The 19,890-nt window shown below is 53.9% G+C and overlaps 1 protein-coding gene across 1 annotated transcript; it reads right to left on the bottom strand.

Moving 5' to 3' along the window:
* Window positions 1-3,672: 3,672 nt before the first annotated feature.
* On the bottom strand, window positions 3,673-18,589 carry IRF4 (interferon regulatory factor 4). The gene is made up of 9 exons (XM_082847194.1): window positions 18,548-18,589; window positions 17,070-17,346; window positions 15,738-15,924; window positions 14,859-14,947; window positions 14,140-14,284; window positions 11,991-12,098; window positions 9,463-9,816; window positions 6,958-7,070; window positions 3,673-4,392 (listed from the first exon to the last, which is right to left on the bottom strand). Exons 2-9 carry the CDS (start codon window positions 17,283-17,285, stop codon window positions 4,249-4,251), a joined length of 1,356 nt encoding a protein of 451 aa, XP_082703320.1. The 5' UTR covers window positions 17,286-17,346; window positions 18,548-18,589; the 3' UTR covers window positions 3,673-4,248.
* Between the last annotated feature and the right edge of the window lie 1,301 nt (window positions 18,590-19,890).

Below are 19,890 nucleotides of genomic sequence, written 5' to 3' on the forward strand. Positions count from 1 at the left end.
TCCCAGTTCTCCAGGTGCCCGTAACAGCCTTGAATTCATAACTCTCCTCTAAGTCAGAAGACGTTGATCCAGCTGCCAGGGTTAATTTAGGTATAGCTTCTCCTAGAAGAAAATGACCTAGTATGACCCCTGGAATTTCCTTCCAGAGAGATGATGTGAAAGGTGATGATTTTCTCGGGCAGAGGCGTGCTTTGCTCATGCACTCCACACAAAAGGGTTTACTTGTCAAGGAAACTGAATCCAATGCAGCCAAACGCGCCCTGTGTGTGAAGAAATCTTACAAATGTGGTACTTGACAGAGGTGTGGAATTACTTGAGAACAAGTTCAAGGGCACAGAATCCCTTTAAACCCTCTTTCAGATGTAATGAGTTGATAGATCATGTGAAAAAGCTTGCTATGACACTGACTCACATCCTTCCACACTTTCTGAGCAGACAGAGCCCCCGAAAGCAGTGTCGTAGTTTATTTTCCCATTATTTCTGTTTGGTTACCACTTAGCACATCCAAAACTTTCTTAGCTAACATTCTGGGCTCCTGGCTGCAAAGTGCAGTCACTGCTGACAGCTCCACTCCATCTTCGCTGCAAGGATTTTAACACTGTGACGGCGAACAGGAGCTGGCGGGCTGAAGGGCGGGTCACAGCGGCCAGAGCCGGGGGAGGAGGGCGCACGGCCTCATCTGTGCTCCCCACACACGGCTTTATGTCATTTTCCACGTTCAAGGTGCTACAGCCCCTGCCCTTTAGCAACAGCGACAGAATCGAAGGAAATGTTGACACAGTGTCCTCGGCTCTGCGGGAACTTGTGAGACGCAGCCAGGGGGCGAGGGTCGTTCCTGTCCTGCTTAGCGGGCATCGGAGGGTGGGCGCGGGGGCAGGTGTTTATGAACAAGCTGCGCACTCTGAGATCTGATTTTAGCGAGGCTCACGGGAACCAGGAAGGAAACAGGCTGCCGAACGCAGCAGAAGGAGGAAGTATTAAAAAGCTATCCAGATAAGGGATTAATAACACGCACGGGCCCGTAACAGATCACTTTTTTACAAAGTCTTTATTTATCAAGTATCTAAAACGCCACGTTATCACAAACATCAGTCTGCTTTGAAAAGCGATTTACAGCAGAATTCGTGACACGATGATGTACGCTTGTCCAAGGAATGCTCAGCCTGGCGCCCGGGCGGCTGCACAGCGCAGCATCGGGGTGAGGGAGCCACGCGGCCCTCTCCGCCTGCAGAGCGGGACGCAGGGGGCACCCGCGACCTGTCAGGCCCCTCCCGTCTCCAAGGGTCCAAGGCAAGATGCGAGCTGACCCTGGAGGAGGTTGGCCCGTCTCTCCTGCGCTTCAGCCATACTCCACGCACATGTCCTCCTGAAAGCCGGGAAGAGAAATACCAGCAGAGCCGACCTTCACTGCATTCACGTGACGGCTCTCCCACCGCAGTGAGCACACTGCCGGGGGTCCAGCTCTGAGGCGGGCCGTGGAAAAGGCAAGCTGCACACGGATGCCTGTGGCAGGGCGGCCCGAAAGCGGCATTGAGATCGGCGCCAGCCAGCTACAAGCCGTTCAGGGGGCGCGTGTTAAAATACAGAGCTTGGGGAAGTGCGCCACCGTCAGAGAGGCATTCGCCCGTGGAGAAAGGGGAGAAACGTGACCAAAGAGGAACGGAAGGGGCTTTGAACTGTGTCTGGATTTTTACTGAAAAAATGACTCATGCAAAAAAAAAAACAAAACAAAACAAAAAAAAAACAACCTTCCCTGGTGCAGCCTTCCCTGTGGATGCAACCCCATCACCAGCCTCGTGGACATCGGCCTACGGCAGACCTGCACCAAGGCTTGCACGCAGTGACACAGGAAGACGATCTTGTTCACACCTGAGCCTCACGGATGCCGCTCTGCTCACGGCCGGTGTAGGTGATTCCCACACCGTGGTGCGCTCTCTCCCAGGGGAGCAGTCTCAAACAGGGCCGTCTTTCTGGGTGCTCTGTACCGTGACCGAGCGGCTTCCAAAGCCTTGGTTTCAACGAGCTCTCCGTAGTGTTCCGGAAGACGCCGGTTACTGCCCATGGTGTTCCTAAGTCTCAAGAACGAGAAATAAGGCAGGAACGTCCCTGTGGCCTACACTTTCCCCTCCTGCGAACCTCAAAGCGCCTTCGGATAACAAGGGCCTAAGCTCTGCAGCACCTAAGCTCTGCGAGCAAACTCAACTCTGGTTTGCTGAGGCCACTGTCAGGGAAGGAGGCCCCTTCTCAAATGTCCTGAGACAGCTGTCAGGGTCCTTCATCGGGACCGTTTCATAATTAGTCCATTTACCCCTCACGCTCTGGATCCCTCAGAACGAAAGAACGCCAACACACCTGAGTGTGGAGGTGGGAAGGGGGCCTGGCCCAGGCCAACAGCATTTTCCAGAAAATGTAACTCCAGAGTCAAAGCAGCTTAATGTTTGAAAAGGGAGAAAAAGGAAAGGGCCCATAACAACAACTGAAAGTAAGCGTCTCCTTGAAGAGCCGGGAGGACGGCACGGCCGGGACACACCTACCGCTCTGGGCGCTAGTGGCTCATCTGTCTCCACCTTGGGGTAATATACCCCCCAATACTCGCATCTATAAGATGCATAAGTCACTGCAGACCACAGAATACCATCTACTGTCCCAATGTGTTTATTCCGAGTGGCTGATGCACCTTAAACTGTGCTGATGACCACGAGGTGGCTGCTGAAGCCCCACCTCTGGGAAGAACGAGGTGAACCTGTGTCGTGGGATTGACAGGACACTGCACACGAGTGAGTGCACGGAAGGCCCCCGAGGTGTTTTAAGTTTATGTATATTTATAGAAAAGCAAAACGTGCTGGAAGAATCAAACTCTTCTTGTGGACAGCTCTAGGGAGGAGGATTGGGCCTGGAACAAAGGAAGATTCACTTGGTGTTTGCCCTTTTATACAGTTTATATTTTCTGTAGTTGATATGTATTATTTTATCCCTAAAAACTTCTTCAAAAGAAAAAACAGAAAGAAACGACATTCTCAGGCTTCATTGCTTACTAAGCTGGATAAAAGCTCCAATCTGCCTAATGCAAGTTTGTTGAATGAATTAAAAATATAGACTAGAATAAGAGAACTATCGAGTCCTGTGCTGAGCCTAAAAGTAACAGCAGTTATTTCCCGGTATGACAGAAATACAGCTGCTACGTCACAGTCTAAATATCTCTACTTTCCCAGAAGGAACAACAAGTAAGCGATCAGGTTTAAGTACGCAAGTGGAGATCTTAGTAATTCTACGAAGAGCTGTATTTGGAAAAAGCCCAGCATTTTTAAGGCCCTGTCAAACCGTCACTGGCACGAGGAAGCACATAATATACCAATAAGCAAGAGCAGCTCACTGAGCCTGCAATTACTCAATCTGTGAAGCCCTGCCCTCCCTTCCCTACAGGACTCGCCACCGGGACAAGTAGGGGCTCCTCCTCTTAGTGTTGCCGTGGTAACTGGTCACCTAACAAACAAGCAGGACCAGAGGGGAAATGTCGACCACGTTTCAAAAATACACCTTTAGTACTCGGATTGCTGAGCTGTCTTTTTTTGTTGTTGTCTTTAAGAAAAAAAATTTTTAGCAATAATTTCTATAGAACGAGAGACAAAAAGACAACTATCTTAACCAGTCATTGGTAGAAAAAATGCTCTATTCAGGGCGGCCCTAATGCTTTTGGCTCAAGAAAACACAGCGGAGTCTCGCCTACTAGCTTCTGGGGCTATAGGGAGTGTGGATGGGAGGTGGGCGGGGGCCATCCTGGGGAGGGACCCCCAGGGCTGAGTCTGTGTCCTTCTATCAGCAAGCATTTCCTACAGAGCAGCTGTCCACAGGTGTCGGTACATTTCTCCTGTGGGCAGAGCAGACTCAAACTTAGGCTTTACTTCCCTGAGAAACAGAACGGCTCTCGGGCGCCTTCATGCCGTCCTTAGTGGTAAGCACTGAAACACAGGTTTCTCAGTCTTCATGCAAGAGAGAGTCCACATCAAACTGGACATGGCATTTCAGTAAATGTAAACACATTTTAGTCAGTTTTCACATTATCGTCAGGGTCTACAGAAGACCCTGAATACCATTCTTCCTTTTGGAAAAAGCTCATCTGTCAATTCAATGTTTTCCTCAGGTGTGGGACTGAAGCCCCAGTTCCCACATTCCTCAAAAGAAAAAGTAGGGGCTCAGTCAGCTGTTCTCTTCATTTACAATGAAGCAACGTCTCTGGTCTTGGCGTCCTCACTCTTGGATGGAGGAGTGGCGGATGGGCCTGTGGAAATCCTCGGGGCTGCTGACGTGCTCGGGTAAGTCGTAGCCTCTCAGGAAATGTCCACTGTTTTGCTGAGCAAAATAATACAGCTGCCTGGCCAGCAGAGGTTCGACCTTTAGTGAAAGATTGAAAAAAGGTGTTACTGAGCTCTTCTATCTAACATCCTGCAATAACCCTCCATACCTAAGGATACAGTCAGGTCTAAAGTTAGGTGCTATGACTCATCGAAACACGCCACACTGGGAGCCTTCTGGAGAACTGCCTTTGTGTGAGTCCTCGCATACACCAGCCTACAAACAGAATATACTTAATTCTGGGTTTCCGTTGAAGGGAAAGGGAAAGCTGGTACCTGTAAACCAGCCGCCGCTTGAAACTTACGTTAAACTAGGACTGAATGAAGCTAATCGGATAAAACGACCAAGTTAAAGGTAAAGTTAAGGTAATCGGGTAATTTAGGCCAATGGATTTATTTTTCCACATCTGCAGTTTGACAGGGATGAGGGGCTCAGTGATTTACAATTCATGGATGACCTGGTAATCTGTATATTTCTAAACCAAAGATAAAAGAAAGAAAGAAGCAAAACCAAACAACAGCAAAACTGCTACTGTGGAAAAAGAGAAGTTAACTGACCCAAGATTCCTCTACTTTGGCTATTAGTGTGGACCACATTCACCAGAAAGTATCCAACAAGTTCAGCTTTTCCTGAACTTGCAGCATCTAAGAGATCCGAATGCTTTCAGCCAATCGATTGTGCTAGTCACGTGAGCCTTTATGTTATTTGACATAAAATGACTTAAGCGTAACTCATCTGAGGTAACTGAAGTAAATTAAATCCATAATAAAAGGAGCAGGACTCCTGGGTGCACACGCATCCGTCCTCCAACAGCTCGGGCTCATGGTCCCAGCTGGGGCTATGTCCTCACCAAGCCAGGTCGCTGTGTCCAAGCCCGGAGACTCAGACGCAGGGGCTCACCACCGCTTTCAGAGATGTTACTCACCAGGACCAAGACTATTTAGTCCTTTGACAGTTGTTAACAAGAATCAGTTATTATATCAATAAATCTATCGATCGCTGGAGAGAATCCATGAGAAAACTCTAAAGTTTGTGGGGACTATATTTCTGTTTATTGGTTGGTTGTTTTTTGATTTTATAATCAAGAAGCAGGGGATGTGTGTTTAAGATTAGTGTTTTATTTCAGATTTCAATAAGGAACATTATTAGATGTACCACAATGTTCATTGCAGCTCTATTTACAATAGCCAGGACATGGAAGCAACCTAAATGTCCATCACCAGATGAATGGATAAGGAAGATGTGGCACATGTATACAATGGAATATTACTCAGCCATAAAAAGAAATGAAATTGAGCTATTTGTAATGAGGTGGATGGACCTAGAGTCTGTCATACAGAGGGAAGTAAGTCAGAAAGAGAAAAACAAATACCATATGCTAACACATATATATGGAATCTAAAATAAAAATGGTGCTGATGAACCTAGGGGCAGGATGGGAATAAAGATGCAGACCTACTAGAGAATGGACTTGAGGACATGGGGAGGGGGGAAGGGTAAGCTGGGACGAAGTGAGAGAGTGGCATGGACATACATACACTACTAAATGTAAAATAGCTAGCTAGTGGGAAGCAGCCGCATAGCACAGGGAGATCAGCTCAGTGCTTTGTGACCGCCTGGAGGGGTGGGATAGGGAGGGTGGGAGGGAGACGCAAGAGGGAGGGGATATGGGGATATATGTATATGTATAGCTGATTCACTTTGTTATACAGCAGAAACTAACACACCATTGTAAAGCAATTATACTCCAATAAAGGTGTTTAAAAAAAATAAAATAAAATCTGACTTGAATTCTGTTATTATTTGATGTAACTTTTTACCTGTTGCTGCCCATTACCTGGGCCCATTAATAACCCTTGCAGGTATGTAGCAATACAGAGTCTTCAAATTTCAAATTCAAAAATCTTAAGTATTCAAAACTCTGTTTTCTGTGGCAAATTAATGCTACATGTTATCTATCTAACCCTTTTTCTTTCCTTTTCTGTGAAAGATGTTTACTTTGCACAGGTGAATGCATCTTAAGCTCTGCTGGAGAACATGACCGTGGCCTGAGCGACTTGACGTCCTTGAGAGATTTCACGCCTCCAAATAGCACATGGCCTTGGTTTCCAAAAATTAAATAGTTTCTAAAAATGCAGAGATAAAAGAGGATTTGGGGGGACATTAGGAGGGGGCCTACAAAATACTCAAGTCAGTGGACAGCTTCCCACTTGGGAAAAACTTTCCCTTCAAGTGAAGATCAGCTGGTTGGCATTTTAAAAGCAATATTAAACGTGAAGAATTTTAAAGGGCAACTTTTAGCATCATCCTTTTAAAACCCTGTAAAATGGGAATATGACAATTTCCTTGAAAAATAAAAAAGATGGGATGGGTGCCGCCCAGGGCTGGAGGTCACCCCCAGCGGTGATGAGCAGATGTCCAGGGCTGGGAGGCACATGGTCCTTGGGCTGCACCCCTGCACCACTCACTGGACACCTTCCCTCCCTCCATCCCCTCTGCCCAGGTCCCTGGACACTTACTTCTCATCTGAACTCCTCTAAATGGGGCCCTGTCCCTGACGAGGGTCAGGGAAACTCAAACACCCGAAGGTGACTGGACACTCACGTGAGCAGTGATGAGCTTCCGTTGCCTCTGGGGATCTGGAAACTCTTCCCCGAAGCACAACGTCACCTGGAACCTTGGCAGAGGCCGGCCATGGTGAGCAAAGGCTTGGAGCTCTGCAGAGAGCACAAGAGAAACCGCTCAGAAAGCCAGCCGAGCGCTGGACGCAGGCTGGGGAGGGAGCCCACGCTGACCTGGAGGCCAGAGCAGGGGGGACAGTGGGAGCAGACGCAGGAGTGCGCACGCCCGTTCACGCGGGTCTCTCCCGCGGCCCCGCCTTCACTTCAAGGGGGCCACGCACCTTGCTCTGCAGCCTTGGACCCAGAGGAGGCGAGGGCAGCAGGAAGGGGTGAAGGAGGAAAAGGAAATGGAGCCGAAAGAGTCCCTCACACACGGAGAAAATGTGCTTTAAAATCAGACTTTTCTGACTTGAGCCAGGATGACTTAGAAACCTCATCTCAGAGCTGCCGAGCCCTCAAACCCGCGGTCCACGTGACTCGGGCACCGCAGAATCTGGGAGGCTGAGCCCATCAGGGGCAGCCGTGGGTTTGAGAAGGGAGGGCGGCGCTGGATGAAGCGCCGGGCCCACCTTTGTGGATGCGTGTCCCGAAGGCGCCTGCGTTCACCCTGATGGGACGCTGTCCCTGCCCACCCTCAGGCCTCCGGCTGTCCTGCTTGTCCTCTAGGGTCTCCTGCTTGTCCTCAGGTCCCCAGAAGAAGTGCGCTCACGCAGGCGCTAGCCCGTCTGCAGAGCTGCGGCTGCCGCCTTATCAGACGTGAGCCGCTGCACGGCGGGGCTGTCCCCAGCAGCCTGCGGGGCCTGAATGGGTGGTTCTCAAAGATTTCCACTGTTCTCTTCAACCGAAGAAAAGTTTCTAGCTCACTCACTGGACCATTTGACTTCCTGCTTTTTTCTCTTCCAGAATTCAAATCAAACCTAACCGACTTCGGCAGAACGTGTGCAAAGCTTCCACAGTGCGAGGTGGGAGGTGACACCCACGCCTGCCGCGTTGGCACAGTTCTCTGAAAAAGTCGGCCGAGTTGCCTGGTAGCTCGAGAATGTTCGCGGGAATCCGCGACTGTGGGGCTGGTCTGCACAGCTGCAGCTCTTTAGTTCACAGTTTCCTCCTTGAGCCTCAGTAAACACTTCAAGATAAGAGGTTGCCCTGGGCACAGAGGAAGCCGCCAAGCCAGAGCAGCTCCTGGTCGCAAGCATGAGCGAGCACACCGCCCCCGGAGGCCGACTGCCGGCGTCCCGCCTGCCAGAGAAGCGGGCCCCTTCCCTGGATGAAGCCCCCGGCCCAGCATGTCTTCTGCTTCCAAGACCCACGGCCTCGGAGGAGATCCAAAGGCAGGGCTCTTTCAGACCCCAGAGGTGCGGCCCTCGGCCCCTCCTCGGAGCCCCGCTCGGTCCACACGCTGGGCCCCAGGATGGACAGAACAGTCCGCCTGGAGGCAGCTCGCAGCTTGGGTCGGGGGAGGGGGGGGCTGCCTGGAGACCAGAGCCTCAGCTCTCTCTCTTCCTCCCGTTTTGCCTCTGGGGGAGGGTGAGTCATCCAGGGACATGTTTGTTTGGGGCAGCAAGAGAATTTGGAGGAGCCTGAGCAAATGTGGGCCACTTGAGCCCCAAAGGCTGAGCGAGTATCTGGTGGTGGAGCTCACAGGTGCTCTGTGCTTCACGTGAACTGAATCGCGAAGCAGCTTCAGGGAAAGGAGGGGCCCGTGACAGCCCAAAGACACAGGGTGTTTCTGAGGACGCGCCTGTATGAGAAGAGTTAAGAATGAGGTTGAGGAAGGACGGGCAGTAGCCAGCAGGGCAACCGCTTCTCCGTCCAGAAGCAGCACTGTGAATGCGGACAGCTAAGTGGAAACTCTGGACCACCTTCCACCAGAAGGTGGCCGAAGGCCTCACAAAAGCCGGCCCAGGGCTGACTGAATTGTCATGAAATCAAAACTGGGAAAACAAAACCTACTGGTTCTGGAAAATGTGATTTGAAACCTAGAAACAACTCAAAGCCATCTCATAATTTCCCCTCTGCAACATCAGTTCAACACGCTCGCCGTGGTCCCAGCTGCTGGAAAGCATCTGCTCGGGGTTGATACGTCTCAGAACCACGGATGCTCACAGTGTACTTATAACCCTATGATTTTTCTAGGACCCTTAAAAGAGCTGGAACACCAACAGGTGTGCTTGCTGAGAACACACTGGCCGGTGAAGTATGAAGCTTGTTAGTTGGTGAGTATTGGATGAATCCCGGCGTTTCAAGACCTCAGCCTGAACCACAGCCCCCGACGATCCCCCTCCACAGCCCTTCTGATGGGGTGGCAGGCGGACCAACAGGAGACCTACTCTGGCATCGGGCCCCGCGGGCTCAGGGCCTCACAGAAGGAAGACCTGCTGGGAGTGGCCTGCGGCCTTCGCCCCCTGTGGCAGGCGTGCCGTCGCCAGCTCCGTCCTCCCCAAGCCTCACAGGTAGGGCCCATTCCGGCAGACACACGCCCCCTCACCTGATAAGAACTGCTGCGTGTCAAAGAGCTTGCAGGCCTGGTCCCGCTCCAGCTTGTTGGGCCGGTCGCTGCACAGCGCCAGGGGCCCGTCCCAGTAGACCCTGCTCTGACACAGCCTCCTGGCGTAAAGCCCGTCGGGGGCCATCCAGAGGACCACGCCCCTCTCCAGGTGGCTCAGCAGCTTCTCGATGTTCTTCCTCTGGCCGTTGTCCTCCGGGTAGGGAAAGAGGACCTGGTCCAGGCTGCTGGCGTCATAGGTGTGGGCGTGGGAGAGCCGGCAGCCTTCGGGGCTGGATGTGGTCAGCTCTTTCACCAGGACTTCCCGGTAGTACAGGCAGATGTGGAGCCGGCAGTCTGCAAACACAGGCCCGTCGGGGTCAGTGCTAAGGAGTCAAGGTGCTGGTGCCCCCCAGGATGCCAAATGACTGCCCAGAGCAAAGTGTCCTTGGTGGGACGCTCGTCAGAAGGGGCCTGGGGGACGGACGTTGCAAGGCCTTACGTCCCTCCCGGAGACTCACCCCGTGGTGGAGAAGCTCTGTACGAGTCTGGGTAATGTCCTCTAGCTCAGCGTTTTCCAAATGTATGGGACATAGATTTTTTGGGGGGGCAGAGCACAGGGGTGGTGATGGCAACACTTAGGTCTAATACAGCGAGTCGTGTGCCGCCGAACAGAAGTTCATTTTAAGCACAGCGATCAGTTTGGAGTTTGGAAGAAGTAAACCCTAAGTTTAAATAATTCCTACCAGCAAAAAGAGTACAATGGTGTTTCAGGAAAAAAAAGCAAATATGTCCACATATCCAAAACTACCCTAAAATATCAATATGATACCAGTTACATTAAAAAAATTATACACATCCAAGTACGCATTGAAGTTCTGGGAAGCATAAGCCTTGACAGTGGTGATCTCTGGGTGGTGGGACTATGACGTTTCTATTTTCCATTTTTTGCTTTTCTGATTTCTAAATTATTTTTCCACTGTATACGTACCACTTGTATAATAAAATTACCTCGCGAGGGAAACGTCCCAAGCGTAAAGGCCGCTGAGACCCACTTCGCTTTGTGTCTGAGTCTGAGGCTGGCTCTAGAACTGTGCTTCTCAAACACTAAACGAGATGAACTCATTTTTGAAACTTTGCTGATTTTAGAACCTTCTTTAAAATGCGACCCATGGGCTGAAAGGACCAGGCCAGGTTTGCCAAGGGCCACTGACCTGGAGTGCCAAAGGGCTTCCCGAGAGGCAACAGCTCCCACAGTAACTGCGGGGTTCAAACCTGAGCGGGTGGCAGTCCTCTGATCAACGGGCCAGGCTGCTAACTAGTCTGTACTGCGCACACCCAGAGAAACCCACAAAAGCCTCTCATCCCTCAAGGGCAGGTTTTGAGACTCAAACAACCCACATCACTGCCTCAAGCCTCCTCTGTGACTCCTGCCGCTGTGAACCCCGAGGAGTGGGTGTCGGCCACTCGAGGTTTCATTTCACTGAACGTCATCAGAAATCACGAGGTCATGGGGATATAAATAGCTGTTTATTTCCTACTCTTCAGGCGCCCACACAAGTCTTATGTGCTCAAGAAAAGGGTTTGAAAGTTCCTAAAAACAAACAGGCCTTTCTGTTCAGAAACCTCTCCTCCCTCCACTGTCCAGGAGCAACTAAGAAGAAAGGCAGCAGGCTTCCCTCAGAGTCTCAGAACCAAAAGGAGCCTAAGGGTGGGCAGCTCCCCTGGGTGCAAGGACGGTGGGCCAGCTCCCCTGGGTGCAAGGAAGGGCCCCAGCTCTCCTCTCCTGAAACCTTGAGAATTCAGCTTGTTTTCTGTCGCTCATTTTCAAAGAGGCCAGGGGGCAAGGTGAGAATTCTGAAGCTTAAGCTTTCCATTTTCAATATATGCAAATCTCATTTTAAAACAATCAAAACATTATCTAAAAAGTAAATATACGTACACTACACGTGCTCAGTAAACCTCAGGTATCTTCCTTAAAACAGGAGAGACCGCTGAGGTATGGGGATTCCTTTAGAGAGAGACTCTAAAAGCCAGATCTGATCTGTATTTGTTTGCAAGACACACGATGCAAGATGCTCCTCACCGAGGCACCAAGCGTGCCGAGGACGGAGAACCCAGAGCTCGCGTCCCGGGAAACCGACGGGGCCACTGTTTGTTTGTGGCTAAGCCTGCAGGGAGGGTGAGCTTTCCAAAAACGAGCAGCCCCTGCGCTGTTGCAAGAAGCTGCACTGCGTCATGGGGGTGCTGGCTGTAGGGAGACCCTCGGTAAACGGAACTGGAGGGTCCGCACATTCCTGGACAGTCAGACGCCAGTGCAGAGCTTAGAATGACTCAGTTCAGACCAGCCTGCAGAAGTGGATCAGGGTCCGAAGCCGGCCTCTCGGTGCTAACTGTGCTAACCTCGTTCTCCCAGCTGGGAGTCAGAGGCGTCCACCCGCTCCAGGCCCCAGCTGAGCTCACCAACCCCACGAATCCACCCAAAGGTGAGGGGACCCTCACAGACGCCGCCTCCAGGGAGCCCCACTCACCTGAGAGGGCCAAGGCTTCGGCAGACCTTATGCTTGGCTCTATGGGGATCCCGGGGGCCTGGGACTCGGGCGGGGCACAAGCATAAAAGGTTCCTGTCACCTGGCAACCTGCATTTGCAAATAAAAATCAGATGCGGCCTAGACAGAGCCCCTCGGAGGCAGAGGGAGCGGAGGCGGCTCCCTGAGGGGGGCCCGCCGGTCCCCGGGGGTGCACCAGCCCGGTGGGGGAGGGCCTGGGCCCTTGAGAGGCAAGGAGGCTGAGGTCCAGTCGGGAAAACCAAGGCTGAAGGAGGGAGGAGCCTTTTCACAGCCGGAGGGAAATTGGAGTCGCCCTCTGTCATTTTCTTCCTCCCTCCCTCCCTCCCTTCTTTCCTTCCTTCCTTTCTTTGTTAGTTAACACCTCCGCGCCTCACCTCATTACCTGTGTGTGTGTGTGTGTGTGTGTGTGTGTGTGCGTGCGTGCTGAGAACATTTCAGACCTACTTTCCTAGCAACTTTCAATACAGCAGAGCATTGCTAACTGTGCTCGCCAGGCTGAAGCCACAGAACGTATTCATCTCCTAACTGAAGTTTGTGCCGTTTGACCAACATTCCTCCGTCACTGATACGCAGGGTAACTGAGGCGTGATTCACCCGTTCACACAGCAAGTTCGCGGCAGAGCTGTGAGCCCAGGTCTCTCTACGTGAGATCTGACGCCCAACAGCCGGATCAAAACCCTGCCCGTGGCTTTGTCCGCATTCCCTTCGCCGCTGCTTCTGGAACCAGGAGGGGCTGAGCCACGTTCCTGCCGGCACAGCTGCCGTGTTAAATGTCAGCAGAGAAAGAGTATGTGGTAGAACCTCGTTGTGCTGGCGTGTCATCTAATGTCACTTATGCTTCAAGATATGTCCACCAGTCTATCCTCTCAGAGCTCTAGGCGTTGCCTCTTCACCAGGGTCACTAGTTCAGCAGAGCTCATGCCCCGGACCCGGGTCTGAATTCCAGAAACCCGTCCAATGTCAGCTGATTCCCTCACTACAGTACGGAAAACAAACCTTCACTGCAACTCACTCTTGAGAAGCTAAAAAAACCAAATTCTCAGCTTTTTTGTAAACATGCCACTCAGTACAGATCCTAAATAATGGCATACATCTTCAATCCCACACGCAAGAGTGACCCGGACCTGGCTGGAAAAATACTCCTAGAACCATCTGTGTGTCGACTGATCTCAGGATTTCTATTTCAATAACAGCTCAGAAGTCCTGCCAGCTTGTGCTTTGCTGCACGAACGTTCTGTGTGAGATCTCTGCACTTAGCAAATCAGTGCTTTCGCTGAGAGATCTCATCCTCGTGTCTGGGGAAGGCCTCCGGGGGGACCACATCTAATCTAGTCCAGCACCAACACCAATCGGGCACCCTTTTGTGGAGACCTTTTCTGTTTTCTTCATAGTATTTATTCATCTCCTTCTTACTATCACCTCTAATCCCAGTGACAACTGCCGTGGGCACACCACTGCCTGAGAGAAATCCACCAGCGCGATAATCTCCTGGTGTCCCTGTGGAGGGGTGCCTGGGCTCAGCTGCAGGACGCTGACTTCACAGAAGTGTAGGCAGAGACAGTCAGCGTTAAGGGACAGTCTAGTCTTCTCTGGGAAGACTGACAAAACCGACTACTTTTTGCCCAAGGTTAAAACATAAACTTTAAGATTATTCAGGAAGGAAGAAACATGTTAACTTACTAAGTAGCTAATTTAAAACATATAGCCAACCGGTCTGAAACCTGACACCCCGTCCTGCGTGGCCTGGCTCCGGAGCCGGGAGACCTGGAGTTGAACCCAGCCCTCACTCTCACCGAGCAGCTTCGGGCACGTTGCTTGCATTCTGGGAGCGAATCCCTATACAAAACAGGGCAGTTTTTAGGGGCCTGGCGAGATCCCTGCAATGCTTAAAGAAGGTTCCACGAGGCAGCCCGAGCCTGGGTCCTGGCACACAGCAGACCAGGCGTCAGTGGACCTTGGTGTCCTCCTCTGGGGGCCTTTTTCCTCCTTCACCGCATGCGGGGCCTTTCCTAGCGGCTCGGAGGAGGTGAGAGCCGTGGGACGGCACAGAGGACAGACCAGGCGGGGCCAGGCCCTCTGGCCACAGGAACTGCCCCAGCTCCCTCCTTACCGTTTTCACAGGCTGGGCCTTGCCAGTGGTGGCTGCGAGGCCCGAAGGTCACAGGACACTGGTACGGAGTCTCCGGGTGGGGCTGATCAGGGACGAACTCTCTCCAGCCTCGGTCGTGGGGCGGAATCATGTAGGTGTGAGCCTGCTGGAGGGGCCAGAGGGGAGCTGGGGGGAGAGCGACCAGCCCGGGGATGGCCTCGGGGAGCCCCCAGACTCCTCGGGAGCTCCCTTATCTTCCAAAGAGGCTTGGTGGAAACCCGCCATGAAGAAGCAAAAGGCACAATGGAGACAGTGTTGTAAAGTGATGACCTATGTGAGGCTTCGTCATATGGGTAAACCTGGCACCAAAGTACTGCAGGGAAATGTGCCTTCCTTTACCAGCAAAGTGAATAAAACAGAGCTGTGATTCACATCAGAAGCGTCTGCAGGGATCAGCTGCCCTGCGGTTTCACATGATAAAGCCCTGCTCCCAAAATCTTGGACTCTAAGGTCGGTTCCCAGATTTCAGAGTCTAACCGACAGGCAGACACACCCACCTCCCCTCCCTAACTTCCAACCAGCAACACCAGGTGGAAACTGAGCCGTTCATCCAATGACCCGGGATTTGGTTTGGCAGATTGACAAACAGCAGAAACGGAGTTCTGCTGCTTTGCTTGTAGGTCCCTGCCGGGGCCTCGCGCAGACCCGCCTCCCCTGCTGGAAGCCCTGCCCCCCCGTACCTGGGCTGGGAGTGAGCAGTAAGGAGCCGGCATGCTGTACGGGCGGCTCATGGGCACCTGTGGCTCCTCCAGGGTCAGCTGCTTCGCTCCTGAGTGTTTGGGCCAAAGGGAGACGCACAGTGTTGAAAACGGGAACTGGAAGGGCTTAGAAAAATACCTGAGAGTTTAATTCCTAGAATGCAGAACACAGTACTGACAAGTAAGGCGTTTTTCTACAGTTTCCTTGGGCAATTGTTTATCCAGGCCATTAAACTGGTTCCCACAAGGTCCAATGTATGTATGGAGCATAGTAGAGAAACAGATAACATAGTAGAGAAACAGTGCATGGCGGGCCTTGTGGCCTCGAGGGCTCCCCAGCGAGATGCGCGGCTAGTGAGGTCACCTAGCGGTTTGTTTAAATTGCAGATTCCCAGGCTCTACTCTGACACACAGGTCAGGATCTCGGCAAGTGGGAATGTGAATTTGAATAAGCACCCAGTTGACCATGACACACTCTAAAATTACTATGAGTGGTAACAATATTCGGAGCTTGAACGCTTCCCTTCTACAAAACGGCTAATCACGAGAGACTGATGGATGAGTAAAGCTTCAAACAGCTTTTCCATTTTTGGCTTGGAAATCTGGCCCGTATCGTAGTGGAACTACTGCAAAGCACACACACATGTACGCACACAGGTAGAGACCTGGAGTCTGAGAACTTATTCTGCACTAAAACCACGAGAATTTCAATTTATGACCCGAGAACTTGGGCAAGTCGCCTGCTGGGCGTGACTGGGCGGCTGAGGCAGGCAGGCTATAAGAAGCAGCAGGCAGAGAAAGGGACCCTCACAGTGAAAGTGAGGCGTTGAAGTGCCCGGCGGCCCGACCCAGGAAACCCACCTTTCTTGGCGCCCTCAGGCACGATCCTGTACACCTTGTAGGGCTCAGAGATGTCCAGCTGGCTGCGCTCCACCAGTTCCTCGAAGTCGTTGCTCTTGTTCAGAGCGCATCGCAGACGTGTCTTCCAAGTAGGAGGGTCCGGCTTGTCGATGCCTTCCCGAAACTTTCCTTTAAATAGCGCCCAAGCCTGGTGGGAAGGAAGAGGGGAAAAAGTTAAAATCCAGGTCTTTCCAAAGAGAATCTGGGAATTGCATTTGTAAAGGAAAGAATTGTGTCAGGGGCTTCAGGTTCACACTGTTGCCCAAAACGTGGGACAGAAAGACAGCAGGTGTTTGTAAAAGGCGGGTGAGATTGGAGGACCCCTGGAAGGGCTCCACCCACAGGGTCTGGCGTGACTTGGTTTGGAAGCAGGGACAGAGCTGTGGGGTGAGGGCCCACCCATAGAGCACCTCTGGACGTCAGAGGATCTGAGGTATTCTGCACGCCAGTTCCCTGAGGAAGTCCCCTTCGCCTGCTCTGCCCACTGGTGGTAGGGCTGGGCCCTAATGCGCAGGTCGCTGGGTAAACTGCCCGAGGGGGAAACAGTCAGGACAGCGACGCACACACAGAGGACAAGAGAGAAACCCCCAGACAGACCCTGAGAGGGACAGAGGGGAGAAAGCGGAAGGGAGAGAAACACAAAGGCGATGGGGACGGGAGAGAGACCAGCACAGAACTTTCCAGAGAGACTTGGAAAGAGGGAGTCAGACAGAGACAGTGAGACATTGGAAGACACACAGATGGAAGGACCAGAGAGGAGAGAGAGGTAGGAGAGTGAAGGCCGGAGACAGAGAGTGAGAAGACGAAAAAATATTCAGGGAGAGACGGGAGAGAACAGACGCAGAGGAGCAGAGACCAGACAGTGAGGGGCACAGCCCAGCACACCCACCGGCGTTCACAGAAGGGGAGCCTGAAACACAGACGCGTGTGGATCAAGGGAGGCGAAGAGGGATCCAGAGGTTCACAAAGAGGCTCCGGCGGAAACAGCGGTGCGGCCTGGGACCGCCCCTCTCCCTGGTGGGCGAGCCTCCGGCGTCTGACCCTCGGGGTCTGCGCGCCCCACACGCTCTGACTTGGGACCCGGTCCTCCCTCTGCGAGCCACTAGAGAAGCTGAACCCTCTCCTTCTCCCAGAGCTTGGGGCGCTGGCCAGCCGGCGCTCCGGGGCGCCCGCGCGTCCCTCCCCGCTGAGAACCGCCGGCCTGCCGGCTGCGCACTGGGCCCGCGGAGCCCGGGTCAGGTCGGGACGCGCGGGCCGCTGCCCCCCCACCCCCCCAAGCCGCGCCCCAGGCACCTTGAAGAGCGCGGCGTCCTCCTCGCGGTTGTAGTCCTGCTTGCCCGCGTGCTTCCAGGGGATGCGGAAGATGCTCTTCTCCTCGTTCTCCCACACCAGCCCCGGGTACTTGCCGCTGTCGATCTGGTCGATCAGCCACTGGCGGAGCTTCCCGTTGCCGCAGCTCACGGAGCTCATGCCGAACTCGCCGCCTCGGCTGCTGCCCTCCAGGTTCATGTCCAGCGCGCCGGCACAGTCCCCTCGCGCGCCCAAGATCCGCTCCTGCGCCCGCTCTGCGCTGCGGGGGAGAGGAGGGCCGCCCTCCGGCAATGACCACGAGGCCCCGGAGTCTCCGAGGCGGCAAGGCGCGCGCTACCGATTCGGGGGCGGCTAAGGTCCCAAGAGAAGGCACCTTTCAGCCGGCCCGGCTGGTGCTCTGGCCGCGTGCCGTCCTGCCGCCTCCCCGGAGGCCGTCCTCCCACCCCACCTTCCGGACTCTCCATTCTTGTCACGCCCCGCAGCCCGCGCGCTGCCCAGACTTGCGGCTCTGGCCTTCGCGCACCCACCGACCCCCTCCCAATCCCACCGCCACCGCGCGTGACACTCTGCGCACTCGTAGTTGCTGCTCCCCTGCCCGGGCCCGAGCCGAGGCCAGTCCATTTCCCGCGCCACTGTCAGTTTCCACTGGTGCCCTCTCCCAAGTTCCCACTCCCTTGGTGGCCCGGCGTGTCTCGCACGCGGGCTCCCCTTCGGGCCGGCGTTCCAGGCGCGCGGCGCCCGCAGCTCCCCCCGCGGCCTTCGCCGGGACCCGCACTCTCCGCCCCAGCACACTCTTTTGCCCCTGAGCCCCGGCAGCTGGCGACCATCAGGTGGGCCCCGCGAGCCCCAAGAGGCAGAGAGCGAGCCAGCCTTAGCGAGCCGCGCAGCCTCGTAGCGGGGGATCCCCGCGCGCCGAGCGTCAGCTGGAGCCGGAGGCCGGCCGGGGAGAGCGGAGGCGGGGAAGGTGCCGGGTAGGGCGAGGGGTCGCGGAGCGCGGGGCCCGGAGCGGCCGAAATTCGGAGCGCCTCTCTTCCACCACCAGCCGGGAAGCCAGAGCCTGAGGCCGAGGTGAGTTTGAGCCCCTCAAGGAGGAGCAGGGGAAGCAGCCCCGGGGCGGGGGACCGTCCCCCGCGGTTAAGCCTGCCGCCCGCTGTGGGTTCCTTCGACGGCCCCACCTCGGCCACGCCTGGGCCCCGACGAGCTCGTTATCCGACCCGGTCCACAGCGTGGCCTCCCCGGGCCCGGGCTGGGCCGACCCGTGCGCGCCGGGGCCGCGGGAGCGCCCGACCAAGAGCGGATGGAACGGGCGTCGGGGCGACCTCGAGGGGCGTGCTCCCTGCTGGCGACGACGCTGGGGCCCCTGCGCTGCCCTCGAGATGGACCCCGAGACCTCTGGCCTCGCGCCAGGTTCGCTGTGGTGCCCGCCTCGCAGCCGTGCTCCTTCCCGACCCAAGTCTTACCTTGTCCCCGACGCGGAGCTGAGGGCAGCGGTGAGTCCCAAGTTCAAGCAGTGAAACTAAGCCTCCGAAGTGCGAAAGAGGAACTTTATAAAGCTTAAAAGCCCCGCTTGGGGCGGGGCCTGGGGCGGGGCGGGGCGAACCGGGGGCGCCTCCTGGCGGGACTGGGGGGCTGCGGGCGCAAAGCTGGGCGCGCGGGGCCGCGCTGGGGACGCACCTCGAGTCGGGCGCACGGGAACCTCAGTCGGGCGGTTTCCTGCCAAGGGCAAGGCGCGAATGGGGACTTGGCCTGCGCGCAGGGACTGCGGGAGGCCCGCCGGTAACTAACGAAAGTCACGCTACAGCGGCGCTGTAAGAGCGGGTAGCAGGGCCTGTGCAGGAGCGGCAGTCCGGCGCGAAGGGGGCTTGGTGTAACCAAAGACGGAGGACTGTCCACATCGAAGACCTGCGGGTAGCTAGGGGCCACCCTTGGCTCGGCCGCTGTCACCGAGAGCCCCGCCCCTCCGCGGTGTTTAGAGAACGTCACACTCATTGAAAAGAAAAAAGGAAATGTCCCAGATCCTTGAGCTATGAACTGCGGCTCACCCACTGCCCGCATGTTTGAAACGCTCACATACGCGTGCGTCTCTTAAACGGGGGAATTGCAGTGACTCAGACTGCACAGCCCCCGACGCTTTGGTTATGGCCACAGGAGAGAACGGGAAGGGTCCCCGAGCATCCAAGTGCCTAACTGCTCTGGGCTTCACAGTGACGTAGTTTTAAGCTCAACCTGGTAAGAAACAATTTACAAGTGGGGTTTTAAATGTCCAGAATAGGAACAATATTTAAGCGGAGTGATTTTACTTCATTTTCCAGGATCTCCTTAATATCGAAATAAACTCCCTGAGCACCTGCCCACTAAACTCCCCCAGAGCATCTTGGGTGCTTGAGCATGTTTGTGTAGTTAACAATTTCAGGTAAACCGTCAGATCACTGGTTTCTATATGATTTTAGACCACCACCATCCCAGGTCAACACGCAACTTTTGAGAAGCTTCTGATTTCACTGATTTCTCAGTTTTTCTTTTAATCTTATATATTGGGCCGTTGTCTCCTACCCAAAGAACAAACTAAGTTCAGGTTAGAGCAAAACAGGCATGAGGTGCAGAGTGGGGATGAGTTTGAGTCTTCCTCAAACCAATGACTTTCTCAGAAATTAACAGGATGCCATGTTTTTATTCACTTAAGTAAGTTTTCCATTATCAGAATCTATGTAATAAACAACAGGTTTTTTTTTTTCAAAGAAAATTATGGTCACAGCGGTTTTTCTTCTTCTTTCATGGATTCATTCATTCAACAAATATTTTT

This window comes from Leucopleurus acutus (genome assembly GCF_964270905.1).
Source record: "Leucopleurus acutus genome assembly, chromosome: 10".
Lineage (NCBI taxonomy): Eukaryota > Metazoa > Chordata > Mammalia > Artiodactyla > Delphinidae > Leucopleurus > Leucopleurus acutus.